This window comes from Staurois parvus, unplaced genomic scaffold, assembly GCF_062004578.1.
Source record: "Staurois parvus isolate SC_StPar_1 unplaced genomic scaffold, SC_StPar_1.0 ptg000566l, whole genome shotgun sequence".
Classification (NCBI taxonomy): Eukaryota; Metazoa; Chordata; class Amphibia; order Anura; family Ranidae; genus Staurois; species Staurois parvus.
The window spans coordinates 1475479-1497963 of NW_028318362.1; the positions used below are offsets into that span (position 1 = coordinate 1475479).

General features: G+C 38.5%; 1 protein-coding gene across 5 annotated transcripts in view; it reads left to right on the forward strand.

Moving 5' to 3' along the window:
• Positions 1–22485, forward strand: part of PDLIM5 (PDZ and LIM domain 5) — a 231011-nt gene that overhangs the window by 112375 nt on the left and 96151 nt on the right. For 2 of the 5 annotated variants that reach the window (XM_089691630.1, XM_089691631.1), the window contains exons 6-7: positions 8029–8201; positions 11059–11089. In XM_089691630.1, coding sequence (XP_089547756.1) covers positions 8029–8201; positions 11059–11089 — 204 coding nt within the window. Of the gene's footprint in view, positions 1–2519; positions 2537–5838; positions 5857–8028; positions 8202–11058; positions 11090–11610; positions 14470–22485 lie in introns of those variants that run through there. The other 3 variants (XM_089691632.1, XM_089691634.1, XM_089691635.1) reach the window with 3 other exon arrangements.

Here is a 22485-nt window from a genome sequence, read left to right on the forward strand (position 1 = left end):
GTCTTCCCATGATGTTTTAATCCAAGATGTCACGAGAGATAGGCCAGGTTTCTTGAGGTTTCCTTTTGCAGTCAATTCTTTGTCTTCGGATTTCATCCAGGTAATCCACTTTTCCCTGACTCTGTCTTTGAAGGGTTTGTTTAAAACAACATCGAGTGGCTGAAGAATAGAGGTTAGTCCACCTGGAATCACAGCTTGAAATGTCTTTAGACTTTTCAGTTTGTCTTTCACAGTGTCTGTCAGGTGTGAGCGGAACTGGTCCCATACAAGCATGGATTTCTTCAGTAGTGCGCCTGGTCTAGTATTCCAAACTTTATTTAACCATAAAATGATGCCCTTCTCATCCATCCATCCTTTAGGATGACAATGGATCACGACACCTGGTGGAAATTTAACTCCTTTTGGAATAGTCTTTCTTTTAAAAATCACCATTGGTTTAAGTTTAAAACCGTCTGCCATACAGGATAACGCAACCGTAAAATGAGTTTTCTCATGGCCTGTGGTTTTAATCTGGACTGTGTGCTTCCCTTTGCTGTCAATTGTCCTGTTGCCTGGTAGGTCAAAACACATGGGGGTCTCATCCATATTGCCTATCTGTGAAATTTCAAAATGAATCTGCTTGCGTTGTTTGATTATAAAGGTATGGAATGAAGTGATCTTCTCTGCTAAATCATTTGGCAGCTTCTGCGCTATCTTTGTTTTCTGGCGTATTACAAGTCCATGCCTTTTCATAAACTTTTGTGTCCATCCATTAGAGGCTTTGAAGGTTGAATCTTTGCAAAACTTTTGGGCTTGAAGTCTAATGTGGAGTGATGTGACAATGTACCCACTACTTCTTTGGTCAATGATCCATTCATAAAGTTCCTTCTCCATGTCTGGGTACATGGCTTGTCTCCCTCGTTGTGCTTTTTTGCTTTTATTCATATCTTTCAGGACGACTTTCTGTTTTCTCCATTCTCTAACATTCGTCTCTGGTACAGTGAATTCTCGGCTAGCTGCTCGATTTCCGTGAATTTCAGCATGACCAACAACTTTGAGCTTGAATGAAGCGTCATATGCAGAACGTTTTCTCTTGATTCCCTGAGTTGCCATCTAACGGGTACCAGTATATCAATAAATAATATGAACACTGAATATGATTATCAAATGAAGAACACAGCAAAACAGCAATGCTTACCGTAACGCGTGGGTGAGGAAAGGAAATGAAGAAGCGACCATACGAAATGAAGAGGCACAGGGGACGTTTTTTCTTCTTCTTTCTTGTGAGCACATGCGCCCTCAATGGACCGGCCGCCACTGCGTCACCCCACCAGTGCATCTCGCCAGTTCGGGCCGCCCACTGTACGCGACAAGGGGACGTAGAAAAAAAAACCGATCCCCTGCTTAAAGGGGCGGGGCCGGCACAGGGGACGTTTTTTTTTTCTTCGCGTACAGTGAGAGCCTGCGCCTGCGCCCTCAATGGATCGGCCGCCACCGCGTCACCCCACACCAACCCTCGTTTATAACGCGCACCCAAACTTTGAGTTCTTTTTTTGGTTGAAAATTTTGCGCGTTATACTCGAATAAATACGGTACTTGTTTTAAATTGTTTCCCTCTCTATGTACTAATGCTAGCAGCATAAGGCCCATTTCACGACCACCCATGGAGCAGAGTAGACTTGCATGCCTGCTCTGCTCAGCAGGGGATCAGAAGATATCCCCTACATGAAAGGGCTAAGGATTAAAAACAGTCAGTGTTGACAGAGAGTGAAGTTCTGCTTTTAACCTACCAGCATTTCTTTAGAGTGTGACAGGAAGCCAGAGTATTTGGAGGAAACACATGCAAGCACAGGGACAACATGTAAACTCCATGCAGATAGTGCCCTGGTCTATGCCCAGTTAAAAGAAAACAAAACATGGCTATGTATTTAAAATTTCTGTATTAACGTACCAAATAGCACACAGTCCACCCATTCATAGGGAACGCTAAATTAGTTTAGGACCAGCATAAGCATGTCTCTTCCTCTTCAGTGAAAAGAGGTCAAGTAAATGTAAGTAAGCTTGTTGATGTGAACAGCATGTAGCTTAGACATTCTGCTCTCTGCTTCACGGCTGGACACCGATATCTGAAAGCCAATGGTAATCTTATTTTCCTGGCTCAGGAAGACCTTTGCTTCCAATTTGGTATAACATGTTTATAGCTCATGATATTAGCTACTGGCAGGACCTAGTCTCAGTTTCCCTTTCCCATTTACAACTTGTGTTTAATAACTGTCTACACCACACTCCTGAGGAATGGAGTAGGTTTTTCTGGGTATTGAATTTAACTATGACAGTGGATTTAAACTATTTCCATAGAAGGTAAAATACAGAAAACCCTACAGTTTATGCCAGAGTGAAAATTTACTGAATGCCCCCTTTTTATTATTTTTTTTCCTATGTGAATTTTAGTATCATTAGAGCATTTTAAAACATTCTGTCCAGCTGCATTTTTAGATTCCAGTCTTACCATTTTATACTTTTCTTCCTTCCTCTTACAGGGAACAACAGTGGCAAAGTTAGTATTCAGTTCAAATTTAATAAATTGTGTGTGACAACTGCATGTTTGAAGCAGTGTTTTGGCATCAGCTTGAATTATTAAAAGCTATTGTTTAGAAATTTTATTGGTTGAACCATCTGTAGAGCAGCCCCATGGGTCTGATATATTTGGGAAACAGCAATGCAAAATATTAATTGCAAATTAAAGTGGTTGTAAAGGTTGAAGGTGTTTTTTTATCTTCATGCATAGAATGCAAGAAGGTAATAAAAAAAACCTTCAATGTGCTGCTCCCCCCCCCCCCCCCCCACAGCCCCCCTAATATATACCCGAGCCCCCTCTTGATCGAGCGACTGTGCACGGGAGTCTCGGGTATGCTGGGTCTCACTCCTTACTGGCTGAGACAGCAACTGTAATCACTACTAGCAGGGGGCGGGGCAGAGTCGTGGCTCTATGTGCCTTATGGGCGCATAGAGCAGGGCTTAGGAGTGAGCATGCATCAGTGCCTCCATAGCAAGTGGCTTGCTATTGGGGGGGCACTGGTCAAGGGGGAGGAGCCAGGAGCACGTGCAGGGGACCTGAGAAGAAGAGGTTTGGGGCTGCTCTGTGCAAAACCACTGCACAAAGCAGGCAAATAGGGCACGTTTTGTTATTAAAATGTTCTGATTTTTTCAAATATCACTTTAAATTTTAATTCTTACATCATTGCAGTTGCAAGGGGGGACTACCTACAAGACAGAACAGCTTGAGGTTTGGCATCAACAGGAAAGTTTGGGATAAAACTTCACTTCATACCCACAGTCTCTTTATAGTTAATTGGAATGCTGTGCTAGAAATATTAAAGTAAAACATTGGCTGCAGATGTTATATTTCCTCTATAAAGTTTTGCAGATATGGGGAATTGAATAACAGTACAAATAATTGTAGTTACAGTTGCACCAAGTCAGCATTGAGGGCCAGTCCACATATATTTAGCTGAGAAGGAAGAATAAGGTAGACACAACACAGTTCAATGGCACTATTCATATTGTAGTATGCATAGATATGAAGTCCCACATGGAGATTCTTAGTCTATAAACCCATTGTGGAGTATTTAATAACTAGGTAGTTTACCTAAGGTAGTTGTCATAGGAATAGAAATTGCCAATGACTGTGTACTTCTGAAATACTAACTTTGTCCTGGTTAGCTCCAGAGGTGGAGGTCATGGGATAGAGATGAGTTTTGTTCTGGTTACCGTTCTCTTAATTTTAATTAAGCTCCATGGTATTTACGGAATGGCATTTGTAATTCACTGACTGATTTTACTCTTTGGATGGAGTTGTTTTCTGTAACAATTTAATATTTTAATTTTATTTTGTATTTGATATTTTTCTTTTTTTATTTTATTCCTTCATATACATGCATGCATAACATGAAAGTGGAAGCTCCCAGTATGTTTTTGGACTGAGGGAAGAAATCAAAGGGGTGCAAAAAACAATAAAAATCCACACACGCTGCAGAATAATATATGCAGTTATATTTGTATTGTTTGGCTCCATTTCCAAAGCAGGTGTTTTGTCCTTACTGTACCTATAGTGCATTTTTTAAATCACAGGGATGTGCTGAACAAATATGCTTAGTGTTCTGCCTGCTTTGGGACTCCAAATTCAAAAAACCGGCTAAAATGAATCTGTAAGAAAAAAAAAAAGCAAGGGATAGTCTCATCACGTGACCTGTTAGTCATGTGACCATCCTTTCTTGCAATCATGTAAGGGTCCACACAGCACTCTAAATTTTATGATCACGGTGTGAAGTAACACTGGTGTATAGAAGAGAGCTGTTAGTGATATCTGCACTTCTCTATAAAAAGGCCTCTTCGTGTCACCTTCTTTAGGAACACATAAATAACAAAATAATCTATGTAGATTATGTTAGTAAAATAAGTAATAAAGCTGACACTGTTAGAATAAAAATAATTGGTTATACATCTGCGTACAGTACATGTGCATTTTTGTTTACATCAGAACTGCTTTTGTTCCCATACAAATCAGTGAAAATGCAAAAGGTTGAAGCAGCTTAGAAGGTCAAAAGCACCCCTGAAAGAAATCCGAGTGGTCTCAAGTGCAAGTTTAATATAAACTGTGCTAACATATTTTTTTTTTTTTTTTTTGTATGCTGTAATGGCACCACCTGCTGGTTAAATATTATAGAACCATATCCTGCTAGGAAGCGTTACATAAAACTTTTAGCGTCTTTCCAGTGCACACATTTATAATTGTAATTTTTACCTTAAGCTATATCTCTAAACCAGCATTTTTTTTTTTTTTTGTGCCAACGTTTTCTGCATTTACGGAACAATACAGGTTATACCTGCCAGTCATCTGCTGCCTTTTTAACTATCTGTGTAATAAACTGAAATCTCAAAAAAATGTATCGCTTCTCCAGTTAACATCTGTAAATAACTAACAAAACACCTTCCCCTATTTGTTATGGAAATGGGGAGTGGGGCATGTGTAGGACCTCCAGATCAAGAGAGCAGCACACAGTTTGATGGAAGTCAGCAGAGCTTTATTCACTAAATACGTTTAATTTTTCTTTCTGTTCAACCAGCAGGTTGTATGCTGACAGCAGAGAAACTTCCCAATATCCGAACACAGTGTTAAGTGTTGCTAGCTATAACCAGTAACACTAACCATTCTGGAAAAAACAGACAGGATGGTTGTACACACATTGATTGACTTGTGTACAACTAGCCTGCCCATGCATGGATCAAAATTAATCAGGTCTGTGCTGGACTAGCTGCCTTTCGATCCATGTATGGCAGGCTTAAGCTAAGGACCGTAGAGTTGTACTGAGAGAAAAGCATTCAAGCACAATGCTTGTGCAGAACTCCTAGCAGATTGAGCATGGGTTGAGTGTGAAGAATTTTAGCTGCATTCTTAACTTTTGAAGAATTTGGAATGATTTTAGATTGCTCAAGTCAGGTGTGTGGAGCATGCTGAATGCTATGTGATTGAATAGTATGTTTGCCATTTACTAGTGAATATCTCCCAAGGTTGCAACTGGCTGACTATGGGCCATCATATATTTGGTCTGTTACATGTTTACTTCATTAAATACATTTTGCTGACCCTTTTGGAAGCTTAATAGCTGATGCCGAGACTAAAGACCTAAACTGTTCAAAATATATCCATTTGGGAGTCATTCCTAAATATCGGTATTTCTGTGTAGATCTGTTTTCAGTATTTGGGTGAGAAACCTATGCCTTTTTCTCATGTGTGTGTGTTTTTTTTTTTTCCCTTTCCTTATTCCTTTTTTTTACCTGTGCCTTTCCTATCTAAAGGAAGCCTCCTCCAAAACGGTATGAAACCAGGTTATGTCTTGAATGCACACTAATATTTCCCCTTTTATATTTTAATTTTTTCATTTTAACATTCATTTGGACCCAAAGGCTGGGTTAAATTAACGCTAACCATGCGTAGTATTTTTTTAAAGATTGTGCATTAACGATGGTTTCTTGATATAACATTTAATATAAAATTTTGGCTCAGTTGTGTTTCAGCTGTACTTTGCAACATAATTGCTATAAGCATCTGTATTACATGCTTATAAAGATTTTATAGAGTGGATGCAATGAAAAATATTGAAGATCGGTTTGTAAACGTAACATTTTATAAATCTATCCAATTGGATAAAGATTATGAAGTATGTCACAGCAGTGAAGAAACTTTAGATTTTTTACTTTTTATAATGTGGCTTATGTTAGAGTACATGTGCCATCTAGTGGCCACAAGAGGTAATATCCCTTTATTCTAAGTTTTATTAATATGCCACAGGGTCCTTCAAACATGTCTACATTAAAGTTCGCTTACAAAAGATGTGGCAATTTTTACATCTGTACAGAGTTGTGTAGATGATATTGAATACTATAAATGCAATGCAAATATTTATGAAAAGATATTTGGGTGGTTCAGACATTTTATTTCCTAGAATACAGATCTATACAGTTTACAAAATATTTGGAAGTTATAACCTCAGTTTGTGTGTGTGTTTATCACATATCATGATATACAACGCATATTAAAAATGCTTGGTGCATCAAATATATTGCATACCAGAAGTAGCAGGGGAGGCTGTCCTGACTGGTTGATTATCGTAAGGCGGGAAATATAAATGGATGTATGGGTGTAAGGAGGGGATATAACTGGAGGTGCAAAAGCATGGCAGATAACTCCCACTATTGGTATACAGCAGCTCAAGAGGAGAGGAGAGCCGGTAATCGGCATTCCGCGGATGGGACATGTGCACTGATGATCAGTGTGCCCTGATGATCAGTGTAGCCCCATCAGTGCCACCTGTCAGTGTCCATCAGTGCCAGTGCCCATCAATGCCACATATCAGTGCCTACCAGTTCACATCAATGCCAAATATCAGTGCCCATCTGAGCTGCCTTTCAGTGCCAGTCAGTGCTGCCTATCAGTGATGCTTGTCAATGCCCATCAGTGCCTCCTCATCAGTGTCACCTATCAGTGTCCATCAGTGCCCACTACTGCAGCCTCATTAGCGCACATCAATGAAGGAGAAAAATCAATTATTTACAAAATTTTATAACAAAAACTAAAACATTTTTTTTTTCAAAATATTCAGTGGTTTTTGGTTTAAGAAAAATAAAAACCCAGACTTGATTAAATACCACCAAAATAAATCTGTCACAAAAAAATTATAAAAATGTCATATGGGTACAGTGTTGCATGACCGCGCAATTGTCATTCAAGTGCAACATTGCTGAAAGCTGGAAATTGGCCTGGGCAGGAAGGGGGTATTAATGTCCTGTAGGCTTGTGGTTAAAGTTCCATAGTTTTATGTAAACTGTATAAATGCAATGCACACAGTTGAATCGGCTTTATTTTCATTTTGATTAAATACCAATATACAGTAAGTAAAGCATAATAGATTTTTTTTTTACCTGTTTAATTTTGAACAATTTGTCATAATATTGTCTATTTCTTAAAAAGGACCAGAATATCTCAAATATAAGAAAATGTTAAATGTTTTTAAGTCCCCATACATCTGTAAAAATTGCAGAGCATGCATGACATTATATCTTAACTGCTGTAACTACTTACTGTATTGAGCCTGATGCATTATGTGGTCAGTCATGTCAGACTGAGAATTTTGCATTTTTATTTTGTTTTTATTTATTGTTTTGTTTTTTTTGTATCATTGTATCCTTTCAATAATTTGCTATGGTCAGGATAATTGCATGTAAAACCATGCTTGGGTTTTCTTATGAAAAGTACTGGCAAATTACTGTAGATCTATGGGCATGGGTTATTTTTTCCCAGCTTTCTACCCATAGCCAGCTTAAAAGTAGTATTTCTTCATACAATAATTAGTGCCATATGCAATGTTATAGTATCATGTTCTGTTTTCTTTAAAAAGGATGAACGAGAAAATAAATCTTGTAGTATTAACTGTGAAAATAAATTGTCCCATAAAGGCTAAGGCTTTTTTTTTTTTTTTTTTCCCCTAGCCCTCCTCGAAAACACATTGTGGACACAAACACCGATTTCTACCATACTCCAATTTATAGCGATGCTAGCAAAAAGCGTCTCATAGACCAAACTGAAGACTGGCATCCACGCACCGGTACTACTCAGTCACGGTCTTTCCGCATTCTTGCTCAGATGACTGGCACTGAAAACCGTAAGTAAAGGCAAAATTTTAGTTGTTTGGGTTTTTTTAATGTGTGCTCAGTGTATGTTCTTTTTTTTTATATACCCTCAGGGTCTAAAAAAAACTAGAAACCCCAATCCTTTGTTCTTTCATTTTCCCATAAGACCTAAGACACACAGGATGTATAAAAGCTGTTTGTTTTAGGTGTTTGACTTTTGTTGACAGCTGCATAAGGAGCTCAGATAGCTATGATACAACAGCACAATGGTCTTCCCAGTGACTGACTGTGCAGAGTGGGGGGCAAGTCTAATCATTGGAGGAGAGCAGGTTGAGTTCCAATAGCAGAGGGATTGGCAGGAACACCAGGTATTTCACACAAAGGAATCAATACAAAGAGAACAGGATACTTTTTCATACAAGGACATGGTACAGCAGGCACATTTCAGGAATGTGAAATGTTGGGGTAACATTCTTTAATTGCATACACTGGGCTGAAAATTTCTTTGACTCCAACATTTTGCATACATCACCAAGGGCCATAGTGGATATCCTGATAAATTCCTATACTTGTGCAGTGTTGAGCCACTGGGCTGTTGGTAATGAACAGATCTGCCTTTCAAGCAGATTAATTTTGTTAGGTCATACTTTAAAGCAGTACTCTAGGCAAACGGCTTAACACACCAATTTGGAGGCAAAAAAAATGTATATGCTTTTACCTGCCAAAGAATTGTGTATCCGCCATTGCATTTCTGAGACTTGCACAGCTCCACCACACAGTACAGCCGTGTATGGCATGGCAAGAAACTGTATTTTTTTTCTCCGCAAAATAACATTTACAAGTTTTCTGTTCCTAACCCAGCCTGTGCAGAAAAGAGAAGAAGCCAACTGATGAGCTCACCTCTCTATCTGCTCTCTAATCCGTATGCTTGGTTAGAGCACTGCAGCATAACATATTTGTTACACATGCTGCTTTTCCCTCTCCTAGTCTGAGTGTTGCTCTACAACAATTGTAAAAGGCTAAACCAGATAAAATGCAGTTACTTGCATTACAAAGAATATTATTGTATTAATGAATACAGATTTACATCATTTAATGTCTCATATCTGCCTTGACAGCAGTTTTAAATCCTTACTCTATATACTGTGGCCAAACAAAAAACATGTAGAAGTAAAGCCGCCAATTGCACAAGTGTGAAGTTGAAATAAATAGATAAACCAAACGCCTACTCTTACTTTCAAATATGTAAGTTGATATTAACAACACCAGGATGCAGTATGGGAAGATAGCAAGCCTGGGGAAGCAGTGTGATCCTTTGGGCAATGTTCTGCTGGAAACTTGGTCCTGCCATTCATGTAGTTGTTACTTGACAAGTACCACCTAACTAAACATTCTTGCTGACCAAGTACACCCCTACATGGAAACGGTCTTCTCTGAAGGCAGTGGCTTTTTTCAGCAGGACAGCATGCCCTACCACACTGCAAAAATGGTACAAGAATGGTTTGAGGAACACAACAGTTAGAGGTGTTGACTTGGCCTCCAAATTCTCCAGCTCTCAATCCAAACGAGCATCTATGGGATGTGCTGGAAAAACAAGTCCAATCCATGGAGGCCCACCTCACAGCTTACAGAACTTAAAGGATCTATTTCCTGACTGCTTAGTGCCAGATACCTCCAGTATACATTTAGAGGTCTAGTGATGTCCATGCCTTGATGAGTCAGGGCTGTTTTTATGGCATTAGGGGAACCTACTCAATATTAGGTTGGTGGTCATATAGTTATGGCTGATTGGTTTATGTATGGCAAGGGTGTGCTCACCTCTTCTGCAGAGGTAGAATATTTATTTATTTTCTATCTGCTCAATCTATAGTGCAGGGGTCTCCAAACTTTCTAAACATAGGGCCAGTTTACTGCCCTCCCAAACTTTAGGGGGCTGAAATTTTGCCAGTGGGAGTGGAACATATCCTGGTTTCGGTGGGATTAAATTGTGTCTCCTCTTTGGTAGTAGGGGGAGTAGTGTCCCATGGTTGGCGTCAGTGGAAGGAATTATGCCCCATCTTTAGTATTGTGTGGGGGGGGGGGGATAATGACCAATCAGTGGTGTCAGTGGGGAGGAGTAGTGCACCATTGTTTGTGTCCGTGGGAAGAATGCCCCCCCCCCCCCCAGGGGCCGGATAAAATCAAGCAAAGGGCCACAGTTTGGAGACCACTGCTATAGTATATGTAATACAGCTATATGATGTCCTATCACCCAAGTGTTTCCATTGTTTCAATTTAATATGGCATTCATCTTTGTATCACTGTCTAGGTCAGGGGTGGGCAAACTTTTTGACTTGAGGGCTGCAATGGGTTCATATATTGGACCCGGGGGCCGGACTAGCTGCTGGCCGGCCCAGCCACTACCATGCCATCCATAGTAAGTATAGTAATATTCCCCCATAGTAAGCATAGTAATTAATCCCCCATATAGTAATTAATCCCCCATATAGTAATTCATCCTCCCTATAGTAATTCATCCTCCCTATAGTAATTCATCCCCCCTATAGTAATTCATCCCCCCTATAGTAATTCATTCCCCCCTATAGAAATTCATCCCCCCTATAGTAATTCATTCCCCATATTGTGTCAATTCACTTACCTTTGCTCTGCGCGTTCCTCTCGCCGTCTTCAGGGCGGACTGTGAGAGGAGAGGAGTTCGTCACGCTGCCCCGCCTACATCCTGACAGCCAATGTTTGCCACGCTCCGCGGGCCGGATTAAAATGTCCGCCGGGCCGTAGTTTGCCCATTGCTGGTTTAGGTTCTCATCTGTTATGATCTTTTTATGCTGAATTTTAGTTCCATTTTCAATTAGCTGGTACCTCCATATATTTTCTTCTTTTCCATTGCAGTGAAAGAACCAGAGCCTGAAAATGTGAAAAAGTAAGTGTTCTTTTTTTCACTCATTGTCTTCCTTTTGTTTGTAATGAAGATAAAAAAAATACTTAAAAAAAGCTTCTTCTTCTCGTGAGCATCCTATGGAATTGTTGTTTGGAATGTTTAAGTAAGCGGTATATCCTTTTCCCTATGTTATCTAACATGTGTAACATGATTCTAGCTTATGTGTTTACTTGGACTAACATAGCCAGTAGTAGTCTAAAACATTTTAGGGATTTAACAAATTGATTGACACTTGTGGTGTTTTACTTATTTACCTTGTGTTTACCATCAATGTTACATGTTTTTACGGTCTTTGGCTTGGTGGTAATAATGGCTTTTAGAGTGCATTTTTTTTCATGTAGGTCGCCTTACTGAGTGTTTTCAGTAGCTTCAGGAAATGGCATGCAATCATAAAGGCAAAATCACTGCATGTGACTGTGCAAATAGCTATAGTGGTTTTATTACTTGTCAGATTTTTTTTCTTATTTGTTTTTTTTTTCTTTCTATCCTTTCTATCTTTGTAGGGAAAGGATTCCTGTGCAAATAATTAGTCCAAAATATACAAAATTGCGTGACTGGCACCATGGTGTCTCAGCCCGTGTTCTAAATGTGCAGTGATTCTCTTCTCTTTTTTTCTTTTCTAAATGTTCATTGCTGCTTGAAATTGACAGCGCTGTATTATTACAAGTCAGATGTATGCCACTGTTAATTTGTGCATCATTTTTATGTTCTAAAAAAACACATTTTTAGTGAGCTTAAATATTCAGCAGCATAATGCACTATAGATTTGCAAATTGCTTCAATTAGGGATTTGTTCTGTGAACTAGTATATTGAGGGTAAGATTGGTAAAGTGAAAGACTGTTTATGTGAAGGTGTAAGTTAAGGGAAGCTCTAGGAATTACTTTGTTGTGTGGAGTGTCAAAGAGATTGTTGCAGCATATCTGTGTCATTTCTCCTAGTGTATTCTCCACAGGAGTATTTGAGAAATGAAGTGAGGAACTAAGAAAGTCCTCTCATGAATAGGTAGGGGAAGATCATCCTGCCTGGACTGGACAGCGTGAACTAATATAATTTAAACTAGCCCAACACACTATCTACAAAGTTTTTTTTTTTTTTTTTTTTTTTTTTTTAATGCTTTGTCATACCTGTCACTAAGTTAGGAAATTCAAACTGAGCATATAATGAATAGATGTGTATTGCGGTTGTATTTAGAGAATGGCATGTCAAATTAGTGATTTGATCCAGAGATACAGGTATCTGAACATATTATGCAAATACAAACTTCTCCTTTTACAGCTGAGCTATGGGCAAGGTGCTAAATACATATAAGGGGTAGTTTTACCTGCCAAAAGATTTCTGCTTTTGCAGAGCAAAACATGGAGACCGCTACAGGATATCTAAACCCAAGAACAAAATCATGATATGATACAGCTAATTATTTTTGGCAAGTACAGAAAATACCTGTTGGACCTTGCCAGAAATGCAGTGTCTTTGACGCTTCCTGTGAGTTGAACTGTTGAATCGTAAAAAAATGTCCTCTTTCTTCGGTAAATGGGTCATCTCCCAAGCAGTGGAGGTGAACAAAAGAGATGTTTGAAGGCCATTCTGAATGGCAACCTTGCTCCCTCCATAGATAGGGATGTTGAGTGATCATAAGCCACCCAGGGACAAGAAGTGTGCTATTTGCACAATTACCAGGTGAATAAAAAGGAAAAAAGGCTGGAGTAAAACAAATGCAGCCACCTCCTCTAAGGACTGGCAAACCACACTATAGAATTTTTGTTCTGAATGTTGACTGGACAGCGGAAGAACTGTATTTAGCCATCTTGGTGCTTTCCTTGTGTCAGAATGTTCCTTGCCAACATTTTATGCATGCAGCAGACATAATTGGCATCCAGTCTTGTTCATCCCTCTCCCACACAGAGTGCTGCTGTACTTTGACATTGCACAAGGCTGTTAAATTAAAAAAAAAAAAAAAAAAATTTCTTCTTGAATATATAGCTTCATTCATTTGTGCCTTTTCTGTCGACCTGGAGTTTAATTCTTGCACCTTCCTTTTCGATATTGGGGCTATGTATTAATGACTTGCAGGAAGCTTGAGTGAAGATTGGGTCAAGCTTCATGTTTCTGGAAATATTGAGATTTGTATGCAACTTCAGCTGCCTATATCTGTGCATCCACTGATCATTTTTAGAAGCATTGTTCAATGAAGTCAACCACTACCTTTTTTGCCATAATATATTCAGTTTGAATGTCCAAGTTTTTGTGACAGGTATAATTTGAAATGTCCAGGGGAAACCCTTATTTAAATTAATGCCATTAAGTGACTCTTCTAGTGTCCCAGGTTTGAGCTCAATGGCACGGAAGTCTTCTCTCACCCAGTATTGCTGTGATTAGGGCAAAATGCTACCCATATTCTTACCAACAAAATTAAAGTTTTTGAAAATGAGTGTTTACAGCTGACAGAATATAAACATTTGCGGTTAGAAAATACTGATGTTGGAGCATGTCAAATATAGCATGTTGCAAACAAGTAACCATCTAATATTGTAGATCTAGATGAACAACCAAAAAACAAATCTTCACTTGCCATCTAAGGCAAGGATACACTCCTACTCAAATTCTTATCCCAAGTGTTTATAGCTTGTATAGCTAATGCTTTTGGAATTCATTAATGGTCCATAAGAATACACATTTTTATGTGTTATCCTAGAAAGTACAAGTTGTATTGTGGGTTTTGTGAGTGCACAGGGTACGTTAATTTAAATTAATAGCAAATGTTAAGTAGATACATGTTACAGTAAATATAATTTCAAGAGGGTTATTTAGAAAAGGGATTGCACCAATACAGTTGTGTATTTCTAGGCCACTTTGTGGTGCAATTTGAACAGTATTCTGACCTGATAAGTGAGAGTGTCAGAGTTTTTATTCTGCTACTGAAAAGTTAAACTGTTTACCTATTATATAAATGTAGAGGCTTATTTATTGCACAACTGTGAAACAACTGTATTATCAAATGGAGTTTTGTTTCACATGTATAGTCAATGAGGTGAAAAAATACATTGTGCTATATCATTTTTTGTTACATTTGTACATACTTTCATTACTATATATCACATGCTGAGATCTTTGACTCTTGTAAAGGGTATATACTTTATTTAAAAATAATTCTGGTGCTATTGAACTACTTTAATGATTTCCAAAGTATATGGTAAATCTTAATTTTTTGAATTCTACACTTTTTATGATGGGCATGTATGATTGATTTTTTTTTTCTGAATTTTGCTTTCATAAAATAAAACCCCACTAGCAGTTTTTATGTAATATAATGTATCATATGATTTTTTTTTTCTGACTATGCAATAAAAAAGTATTTCCTTTATTGTGTGTGTGATTGCTGTCCATGTTTAGATGCTTATGTGTGGACCTTTACATTCTATCATGCAATCTCCATTTGCTTCATCATCATGTTCATTTAAGCTGCCAATGGTGTATTACACTTAGATGTATCCAGTCCCCAAGTGAACAACTTCTTGGTATAGGAACTGTTAATGAAAGATAACATGCAAGTTAGATGTTAAATGCCCATTTACACCTTCTATTAGGACTGTAGTGCGAATTCCAGGAACATGAACCTGAGGAACATCTGTCTGCAAGAGCAACTAACTACTGGATGTGCAAACAGCAACAAACAGGCATGGTGGACCTCAGCCTGTCATTACATTGTATTGGCTGAGCGGCCACATATATTCGCTAATACTTGTCATTCTGGATGCAGAAATTCTGATTCTTGCAGCCGACGTTCACACTACAATCCTGATTGCAAGTGTTATTGGCTTCTTAATGGTTACACTCAGTATAATTGAATTTCTTTCCCAGTGTTTGTGTTACCCTGCATGTTAGTGGGAATAGCCAATAAATACATATTGGACTGTCCAGGTGTCAAGATTCCTGTTGTACTTAAAGAGGAACATGCAGGCTTAAGGGTACCTAGGTGTATATATAGCCAAGATTAGAACTGTGTAGAGCTGGAAGGTGAGTTCAGTGACAGAGTTTGCGATATTTTGTAGTTGGCCAACTGTTGCCTTCCACCCAGATTATATTCCTGGGAAGAAGGATGTACACAAATAGTGTGCGGTCATCTCCTCAGCTACAAATGATTAATTAAAATATTTTAATGAAAAGAACAGAAAAGTGTTTAAATACCCCTACTTATTTAAAAAGGGACAAAGCATACATCCTGGAAATTATAGTGCTTATCCCATGACTGACTACAGGGTGTTTTGTAATAAAAGTATCTTCAGTAAAGTATCTGCACAAAATGTCTAACATAAGAACTCTCTTTGTGCCCAGGGAAAGTCAAATTGCTAATGGAGAGATCAGGTAACTTTCAAGAAACTGTCTTTAACCCAATTTTGACCAAATGGTCTTTAACCAAACTGATCTAAAGTGTCATATGATTCCATTACATCATATGGATCACATTTTACTTATCACCACCATTTTGATTGGAAAGTTATTCACTAAATACTAGTACACAGTTTGCTGTGAATAATGACATGGTCATCCAACTTTAACAAAAATTTCATATACTTGCCAACTGTCATGAAATCCCAAAGTGTCGGTCAAATTTGGATGTTTTTAGTAGCACTTGTGTACACATTAGAAGCAAACTAATGTACATTGGGAGTATAGCCCAATTAACTGCATTTTCATATTTGGGATATTGGAAAATTGTTTTTTTTTTTTTTTCTGACTTGTGCTCGTTCTGTTTCCATTATACTTTGTTCAGATATTGTTCAACATTAAATAGAAATGTGGACAGTTATTTCTGCTTCATCCTCATACATCATTCATTCTCTTGTGTTCATATCTTTTCACATGCATTTTCCTAATCCTACAATAAAAGCCATGCTACTCTCAATGTCCTGTACATATGTCATGTTTGCTGTGAGGATTTGGCAATTGCAGAAATTTTCTACTAGTAGTGTATAGTCAAAATTTCAAATGAAATTTGACTATTGTGCATTACCCAAAATATATAGAATTGAATGCATTATTTTAGAACCTGTAGGTAGTACTTTCCCAAATGCTTAGATTCTTGACATGACATTTAGAGTGCTGTTTTTTTATAGCATTCATTCATATATTTTTTTATTTTATTTTTTTTTTTTTACCTTCTGAAAAATTTTAGGGCTTTGCACAACTTTCTCAGGGGGAGGAACCTATGTTTACAGAAGATGATGATGCATACTGAATGCAGACCTTTCTGATACCCAGCAATCTTATTGCAAGCACTATTGGGTGAAGTAATCTTCTAGCCAATAGTGTCTGTAGTCCCTGCTGTGCAGGACATACTGGTAGATTCAACAGAGAGGTACCACTATATTCCTTCCTCTTAACACCAATGAAGGGTGTTCCATTCCTCCCCCTGACCTTTCATGGGGAACCATTCTGACTGACACAGGGGAATTTTTTACTCATACTGATGCTAGGGGATATAATACTGACCACTGATGCAGGGACATTTTTGTAATCCCACTAATGCCAGGACATTTCTAACTCTATCTTACCCCTAACAAAGGGGCATTTTTTAATTCACAGTGGCTATGGATTCCAGGATGTTTATCGCATTCACTTACCCTTGTGGGAAAGGCATCTATTACTCCTACTGACCACTGATGTCAGTCTTACAGTTAACTGAACCTTTGTTTAGCCCTAATGTAAAATTCCTTGCTGTGATAATATTAATCTTGCAGCAGAGAAATTGGAATGCATGAATGTGTATGTTCCTAGTTTTTAGACCTGCTGTAAAACAGAGAAATTGGTCAAAGCGCTACTGTCACGTTAACTGTCACGTATGCCAAACTTTATCGAAGTATCAAAGTTTTAAAAGCCTCAGTCAGGAATGTTTTTAAAAAGCTTATGGACCCCTGAGCTAGTGACTCCTAGCTCCTCCTTGTGACAAGACGCAGTGCTATATCACTGCCCTTTTTGTGTCCAGGGATACTAAACACAGGGTATCTTGAATAGGCCTTTAACCCAGGAGGTATCTGACTGCACTCTCACCTTCTGTATATTATATTATAGCTTAGCTGTGTATGATCTCTATTTATTTCAGGTACTTATATAGCGCCGTCAATTTATGCTGCGCTTTTACATGTATATTATACATTCACATCAGTCCCTAACCCTCAAGGGATGTACAATCTAAGGTCCCTAACTCACATCCATACATACACATACTAGGGCCAGTTTAGACAGGAGCCAATTAACCTACCAGCATGTCTTTTGGAGTGTGGGAGGAAACCAGAGTACCCAGAGGAAACCCACGCAGGCACAGGGAGAACATGCAAACTCCAGGCAGGTGGTGGGATTCGAGCCAACGACCCTAGTACTGCCAGGCGGAAGTGCTAACAATTTAGCCACTGTGCTGCCCTATGATATTCCCCATTTCTGCATATACCTAATATTGATGTGTCTTGGTTCCGTCTGATTTTATGAATTGTGTGTAGTTTTGAGTTGGGCAGGGGGGCTTCGAAAGGTCACCGCAAGACTGACTACTTTACGATCCCCATTAGCCCCAGTTAAGACATTTTACTGCACAGTGCATTCCTAATGGATTTTATTGCCCTACAAACCATGAGTGACCAAACTGAAGAATTTTTTATCAGAAGGGTGTGATGATCGGTAGATTTTTATGGTTTGTAAAAATTAACAGACATCCTGCCAGAACTTCATTTAGATATTTATGGCTCTGTCAAAGGCCTGTGTACTGGTGTCTGCTGTCCTTAAGTTGAGATAACAGGATCTTTGAAATGTGACTAAGTTATGGCTATGGAGGTGCATTCCTTGGTATCTGTAACTACAATGTGTAACTGTTCTACAAACCAGTCATGGCCGACCCATGATTCTTGAACAATCATGGCTGCCAGTCAGCTGTATGTGTGCCCACTACATGAATATCATTACTCTTCTTTCTTTTTCTCCTTCTTCCTCCCCCCACAAATACTTCTGTCATTCATATTCCCTCTCTCTCTCTCTCTCTCTCTCTCTCTCTCTCTCTCTCTCTCTCTCTCTCTCTCTCTCCCTCTCTCTCTCCCCCCAACATTTTAAACTGTCACAAGAACAATGTTAGGAAAATGCCCCAATGGATACATACAGATGGGAATTCCCTTTTTACTTTGGAGAGATTTCTCTCATTTCCTATTTCATCTCCTGGGCAGGACATGAAGGACCAGGAAGAAAGAGGGAGATCTCCCCAGCAGGACACGGGCAGCACAAAATTACCTAATAGGAATTGGGAAGGGTTAAAATGCCTATCTAAATAAGATTTTAGACTTGCATTTGCTTTAAATGCATTTCAACACTTTGTGATCTCTCAGAGATCTCCAGATGCTAACTCAGAGATGACACAGTAATATACAGGCTGCTGCCTGTACAGTTCCTGGTTGTGTTAATAAATACCTAATACAAACCAGCCTGTGCTGTTCCCTCTCATTCTGTGACTTGCTAAAAGTGAGTATTGCAGGAGACTTAATGCTTTTGCCTGCCTGTAGGAGACTGACTTAATCTAAGCCTAAGCAGAGTCACTTGTCTGATGCTGAATGACTGCTAATAAGTTATAAAAAGTAGAATTTTTTTTCCCCTGCCAAATGATACTCCATGTCGTGATATGTCAGGAAATTACATTTACAGAGTAGCCTGCCTTAATAAATTTTGATTAGGTAATTTATACAATAAAAGTATCTTTAACAGTTTGTATTAAAAGAATGCATTTCATTTGAAAGATATGTATTAAGCCACTGGCTGACCGAATGCCATCCAACAAAAGTGAAATATCAGTTTGGGTACACTTTATTATATAGAATGCTGTATTCTTTAAAATCTTACTATGAAATAAAGTACGGTCTCTCACTGTCTCTCACTTTTTCACATGTGGAGCTGCATCAGCAATGTATAATTCCCTGCAAGCTCTCAATGCTTTTAAGTTTAATTGGTTTTGGTCTGGTAACGTTTTAAGCTTGAAGCACAAAGCTTGAAGCAAAACTAATCCTTTTGGCTCTGCTAGTAGCAAAGTCACATCAAGTTTCTGAAAATGGGCACTGTCTGATTGGTCATTTTTCATTCGGTGATATATTGTCTGCTAGACAAAACTGTTCCAACAAGCTCAAACTCTGTTAAATTTTGTTCAAGCATGTCTGTAGGTTTTCCTATTCAAACTGAAGGTCAAGTGTTTCCGGAAAGTACAGCCATGTGTTCAATGGGTACCCAAACGGAGGATATGCTTCATACAGATGAAACTTCACCAATAATTCCTCCACTACTAAGGTCTAATAGGATTTTTTTATAATCACTAATGCACATGCTGGATAGAGTTTCACTGATTTCACAGAGTGTGACAACATAGCACTGCTGCTCTTGTATAGTCCATTACCTGCAAGTATAGCTTCTTTCTCATATCTTCTATAGGGGAATAACAGACTAATTTTGTATACGGTAATCTACATCTTTCAGCTGGAATGTTCCTTTGTACATCATTTGAAACCTAATAAATGTTGAATTCAGATATGGTCTAGAATTGCATACTTAAATGTTGTACCATGCCTCATTACTACTAGCTAAATTATATTTTTTTTCTAAAGAACCATTATGGTGTGGTCCTCCTGCTTTGGGGGATTCTATCCCATGTGCTTTGTGCTGAAAGTTAATTGTTTTTGTAATTTATCAGCAAATTAAAACAGAGAAAAATAATATTGAAACTGTGCCAAATCATGTAGGACAAAGAACCAGTTTCGCTGTAATGCCCAACTCCCCTCTTGCAAATACTCACATTTTCCTTTCTGCTCACTGGCCCATTTGCTAAAGAAAGCAAACAGAACTATGGGTACTTCCCAGTATTGTAGATCATGTGACTCACTTTCTTCCCACATGACAGTGCTGCTGCCTGTAAACAGGCTGCTCGCGAATAAACTTTGGGAGAGTTTCCTCAGCCCTGTGTAAGTTTGAACTGATTGATTTGGTGCTCGTCCTTTTTGGTTTTTTTTTTTTTTTCCTTTTCACTCTCCAATATTGGGGGAGTGAATGGAAGATACGTTTAAGATACTGCTGGCTTTAAAAACCCAAAACCCAGGTGCCATCCTTTCCATACAATAGAGACTGATACACAAAACAAGAAGTGTTTTGTTTTTTTGTTTTTGTTATAGCAGCCTTGTTTTTGATGGAGCATTCCAAGAACTAGATTAGCAACTCTACAATTCAGGTAGAGTAAAATGAGCCAATTTAATGAGTTTGAAGGATCAAGACTATACTTTATTGATAACAGGGACTGAAAGTATATGGTAAGAATGGTGTCTGGAGTGGAGCTTTAAAGCGTAATTACTTTGTTCATGTGCAAAGTTTTATGTTAGAGTACACTAGGTTTGGTGGATTTCAAAGAGCATTGGTTGCAAATATCTGGAAATCCGCCTAGGTTTGCATGCAAGTCTGTCTAATCCATTTAACCTATGTGTAGATATAGTAGAATGAGTGCATAAGGCCTCTCATTCTGTGCTTCAGATGATTTTGGGGGGAAAAAGGCATTACAGGCTAGAGATAATAGCTGACTGAACAAAATTATGGCAGGCCATATACCTCAATTTCCCCCATCAACACAGTCAGTGTTGATAGGGGAATCCCTCCCTCGGAGCTGTTGTGTTCTTCCAGCAGGGTGAGCTGTCCCTGCCAGGGGAACCCTGTGATTCTTACTAACTGCTATAGCTGCTGGCAATAATCAGATGAAAGCTTCGACAGGCTAGTTGTACCAAAGTCGTACAACAATCGAAGTGTCAGTATTGGTTCATTTAAACAGGTGAATCCACATGACCGGTAAACAGGTAACTGTTTACAGGACAGGGTGAGTGCATTCCGTTCTGTTGTAGAAAGTAATGTCAGTCAAACCATTTCCTGTCAGGAATTCTACATATGCCACATTTTTTCATAGTAGAGCTGTAGGCAACTGGGTTTTTTTTTTTTGTTTTTTTGCCATCTGTATCCCACTGGGGAGATCTCCCTTCACATCATGTCCTGATAAACTGTAACCAGGACAACTAAGGATGGCAAATATCCCTAATTTGGGCACAGACAGCAATAAAAACTCACAGGTGTTCTAATCCATCTCCAATATATCCAAAACTAAAAGAAAACAAAGGTTTTTGCCTTTCAGTTGCTTTAGACTAAAACTCATTGGCAGATATAATCTCAAGTTAAAGTTGTCTATTCAGTTTGTCACAACCTATTTAATGCCTGAAACCTGGCTGCAACCTTTATTGAATAACTTTTTTTTTTTTTTTTTTTTAATCAGTGAAGCTTTAAAAACCTTGCCACAATTGAGTCAACACACTTCTAACTTTAAACAAATCCATCACCTGACCAAAACCTGTTTTTTATAAGCATACTGTGATCTGTGTATGAAATAACGGTATATTAAACAAACTGGCTTGTGTATAAATGGTCACACTGCAGGTCAGATCCAGAACCCACAGAATGTGCTGGACCTCCAAAGACCTTTCCTGATTTTGCTCTCACAAATGTACCAGATAGACCAACCATGGATCCTCGTTCTTCAAATATTCCAAATGACAGGTAATTGATTTGTTGTGGTCAGTCTGTATGATATGATGTCCCCCATGTTCTAAAGAAAATACAAACACATGCCACAAAAGGTAAACCCTGCATAGTGTGTTTCAAAATAACCACTGGCCTTGTTGTAAGACTTCTGTATTCTATAAAATGTACTAAGTACAGCTTATTAACCTTCCTGCTAAATATAGGGGAATATTTATCAGTTTTGTCACCTCAAGCAGTGCAAAACAGGAGCTTTGATGCATATTTGCTGTAAAATTACAGCTTTTGCAGCTCAAAGTAAAATTAACCCATAACTCATTGTAAACTTTCAAGAGTAAGTGCTGTTCATACTTGCACGTTATGGCAAATGCTGCCTGGCCACTTCCCAGGTAAAACAGAATTCCAGGTTTAATTGCACTTTAAATAGTTTGTTTGGGCCAAGCTGGCCCAAACAAGCCATTTTCATTACAGAACAATGTGACTGATGTATGTGCTGTAACATACTGTAGAGGCATTAGCTACATACAGTAAGTGGTACTTTTTTCCCTACAGCAATACAGGCAACTTCCCATCTGTTGTTGGAATTAAAGCAAGTTAGGCTAAGTGATTCTTTGCCATTTAAGAGAAGCCCTGTATTTTTATCAGTAAATTAAACCTGAAATTCTTCTTAAAGTGGTTTTAAAGGCTGAAGGTTTTTACCTACATGCATTGTATGCATGAAGGTAAAAAATCTTCTGTGTTCTGCTCTCCCCACAGCTCCTCACTTATACCTGAGACTCCTCTCGATCCAGCG